At 46.4% G+C, this 3,470-nt stretch overlaps 1 protein-coding gene across 1 annotated transcript in view; it reads left to right on the plus strand.

Moving 5' to 3' along the window:
- Positions 1-1,800: 1,800 nt before the first annotated feature.
- TMEM18 (transmembrane protein 18) overlaps positions 1,801-3,470 on the plus strand; it is an 89,446-nt gene continuing 87,776 nt past the window's right edge. The window contains 2 exon segments of the mRNA XM_057371341.1: positions 1,801-2,002; positions 2,378-2,593. Of these exon segments, the coding sequence (XP_057227324.1) occupies positions 1,801-2,002; positions 2,378-2,593 (418 nt within the window).

A 3,470-nucleotide genomic window follows, 5' to 3' on the forward strand; every position in this document is an offset into this window, starting at 1 on the left:
AGTCTGAATAATGAGTTGATTACTGATTTATTAGTAGAACTCAGAGTCCAAGGCAGGTATGAAGAGCTGAGATATGCAGAGTTGTTTGCAATACTTTTAAACAGAGAACAAACCTACAATCAGCCGCAGAAAGGCTGGGTGGAGATGGTTTCACTAAGGAGAAGAGAGCAGGGGGGAAGATCACCCCCTCCTCCGCCGCCGGTGCTGCCCGTGCCGGTGGAGAAGGGGGGAGGTGCGGCACCCCCTCCCCTGCCGCTGCCGCCCCTTCCCCCAGTCCCTCCGGAGCTGGGAAGGGGGGATGACTGCCCACCGCCCCCCAACAGCCCTGGGGGCAGGAGTGGGGCTGGAGAGGGGCCGGGTCCATCACTGCCTGACAGCCCTGGGGACAGGAGTGGGGCCGGAACGGGTCCGGGTCCACCATCACCAGACAGCCCTGGGGGCGAGAGCGGGGCCGGAGCGAGGACAGGTCCTGTTGCCGCTCCCGGTCCCTCGGAGCACGGGAGCGGGGAAGAGCGAACGATCAGTGTCAAAACAAAGGGAGAAACAATCGCAGTTAAAAGCAAGTCTGACGAGCCCAATACAGAAAACTCCTCTGAACAGGAGAGACAAGGTCAGATTACATTCCCTAGTAATCTAGTAGTTCAGGGCTCTCACTGCTGTGACCAAAGTTCGATACCCATGATTACACTGACCAGTGAACTCGAGTGGTTTACTGTTTTGGGTCCGAAATTTGTCTTTTCCTATACCCCTACCCCTGTGCACAAAATTAAGCAAAAGCTCTTTGCTTTTGAGAGGAGAGATACTGAGACAGAGAAAAAAATACAGCTCACTTAGAAATCTGAAAGCCAGCTGGCAAAAGAACTAGAGAACTAGAAAAGACTACTAGTAAAACCTCTGTCTAGGACCCTTAAAGCAGCAGAAAAGAGAACCATCTTATTGTCCACAGAGAATAAAAAGGCTGCACCTAAACAGCTGGAGCAGCTGAGGCTGTCAGACTTAAATAAGCCTTTTGAACTTTTTCCATATAAGCGACTCAGTGTTGCTCTAGAGGTACTGGCACAGCACCTTGAAGACCAGCAAAGAGCTGTGGCCTATTTTTCAAAACAGCTGGACAATGTTAGCCAAGAGTGGCCTGGGTGTTTGAGGGCTGTGGCAGCAACTGTCATCCTGATACCGGAAACACGTAAATTCACCCTTGGTCAGCACATTGTCGTGTATGTACCCCACGCAGTAGTGTCCATGCTGGAGCAAAAGGGGGGACTATCCCCAAGCAGAATGCTTAACTACCAATCTGTGTTGTTRGAACAGGATGATGTTACCCTGAAAACAACATCTGTCATGAACCCAGCAATGTTTCTGTCACCCACATTATTTGATAACATGCCTGAGAATGACTGTTTGCAGACAATAGAAAAGACCTATTCCAGCAGACCAGACCTGAAGGACGTGCCTCTGGAGAATCGAGACCGGGAACTATTTCCTGATAGAAGCAGTTTCACGAAGAATGGCAAGAGGATGACAAGCTACACAGTAACCACCATGGATAAGGTAATTGAGGCAAAAGCCTTGATTTCAGATGTGTCATCACAGAAAGCTGAACTGATTGCACTGACGAGAGCTCTAGAACTGAATGAAGAAAAGAAGGTGGACATATGGACTGATGTGCTTCGCACTGTTCATGCCCACGGAGCTATTTAAAAAGAACGTGGCCTGCTGACTGTTCAAAGTAATGAAAATAAGCATGCAGAACAGATCCTTCCACTCCTGCAGAGTATCCAGAAGACTACAGAAGTAACTGTCATGCACTGCAGAAGTCATCAAAAAGAAAAAACAACCCCTGAATTAGGAAATTACCTTTTCGGTAAAGCAACAGAAAGGGGTAAAAGAAAAGACAAACTTGCAGTAGTACCACAGAAGGAGGTAGATTTGACAGGGTTTACTCCAAAATACGATCAGGAGGATCAAAAATTGATTAAGGCCCTTCAAGCTAAAATCAAGGAAGGTGAGTGAGCTGTTACCCCAACAGGACAGGTTGTACTCCAACCTCCGCTTCTTCAAGAAATAGCCCAGAGGGAGCATGAGGGTACCCACTGGGGAACAGAAAATCTTTTAAAACATCTGAAGAAGATAGTAGTTAGGAGAGGGATGACTGATATTGTACAATCTATAACAAGCAAGTGTGAGACCTGTTGTAGAAACAATCCTGACACRAGCAAGAGAGTTGTGTTAGGAGTGACAAAGACAGGAGATCTCCCGAGACACTACTGGCAAATAGGTTCTGCTGAAATGCCTCACAAGGAGGGATACAAATATGTGCTAGTACTGGTTGACACCTTCAGTAGATAGCCTGAGGCTTACCCCTGTTGTACCAACACAGCAAAAGAGGTAGCAAAAGCTTTGCTCAACCACATAATTCCAAGGTCTAAGGTTCCTCTAGAAATGTCATCAGATAGAAGACCACATTTCACTGCAACCGTGGTTGGAGAAGTTGACAAGATTCTGGGACTTACTTGGGACCTGATTATTCCATACAGGCCCCAAGCAAGTGGCAAAGTTGACGAGTGTATGAATGGAACCCTCAAAACCCAGATCAGTAAGATCTGCCAAAAAACCTCAATGACTTGGGTTCAGGCCTTGCCTATAGCCTTGCTGAGAGCTCACATACAACCAAGGCAGAGGGACAATGTAAGTCCCTATGAAATCTCATATCGCAAACCATACCAGGTTCCACATATCCCGGGGAAAACTCGTACTGATTTGCAGAAATGCTTAATGGTTTTAAGTTCCCATTTGCAGAAGCTCCAGAGATTCGCCGTGTTGTCCAAGCCCATAGGACTAGACACGGCTGCTCATCCATTCCAGCCTRGAGACAGGATCTGCATCAAGTAGTAGGACAGCAACCTCTTGCAAGCTGAGCAGAAAGGACTGTTCCAAGCTTTGCTGCCCACCCTCACTGCGGTCAAGGTTGCTGAGAAAAGACCATAGACTCACTACTCCAGAGTCAAGAAACCATCGAAGAACCAGAGACTGATACAAATCAAGCTGATGTGGTTTAAACTATTTTTCACATGTCTGTTGTCTGCCCAACTAGTAACCATGATTCAGGATTCGGCCCATTAATTGCATTGCGATCGTCCAAAATATATCCAGAGCTCTTGACAGGAGCAATTGCTGGATCTGTACCCAATTATCTCCTCCAGATAGGAGTAGTAACTGGCCATTGATTAGTATGAAAATTGAAAAGAGACTCAAATTCTACCTGAATTAGTTTCCAAAATTTACCACCTTAAAATTTGACTGTATTTTTCATGGTTACCAGACTAGGCCTGAGTAAAAAAAGTGTCTCTGATAGTTGTAGTTGTAGTTAATGTAGTGTAGAGACTAGACAAGGTGAAGTCTTGTTAGTCTCTAAAAAGGGGGGGAATGATGCCTGATGATTTTTGCTTTTCCTTTTTATGCTTTCTGTACCC

Source organism: Malurus melanocephalus, unplaced genomic scaffold, assembly GCF_030028575.1.
Source record: "Malurus melanocephalus ecotype Western Australia unplaced genomic scaffold, MMel_1.1 scaffold_6, whole genome shotgun sequence".
Classification (NCBI taxonomy): Eukaryota; Metazoa; Chordata; class Aves; order Passeriformes; family Maluridae; genus Malurus; species Malurus melanocephalus.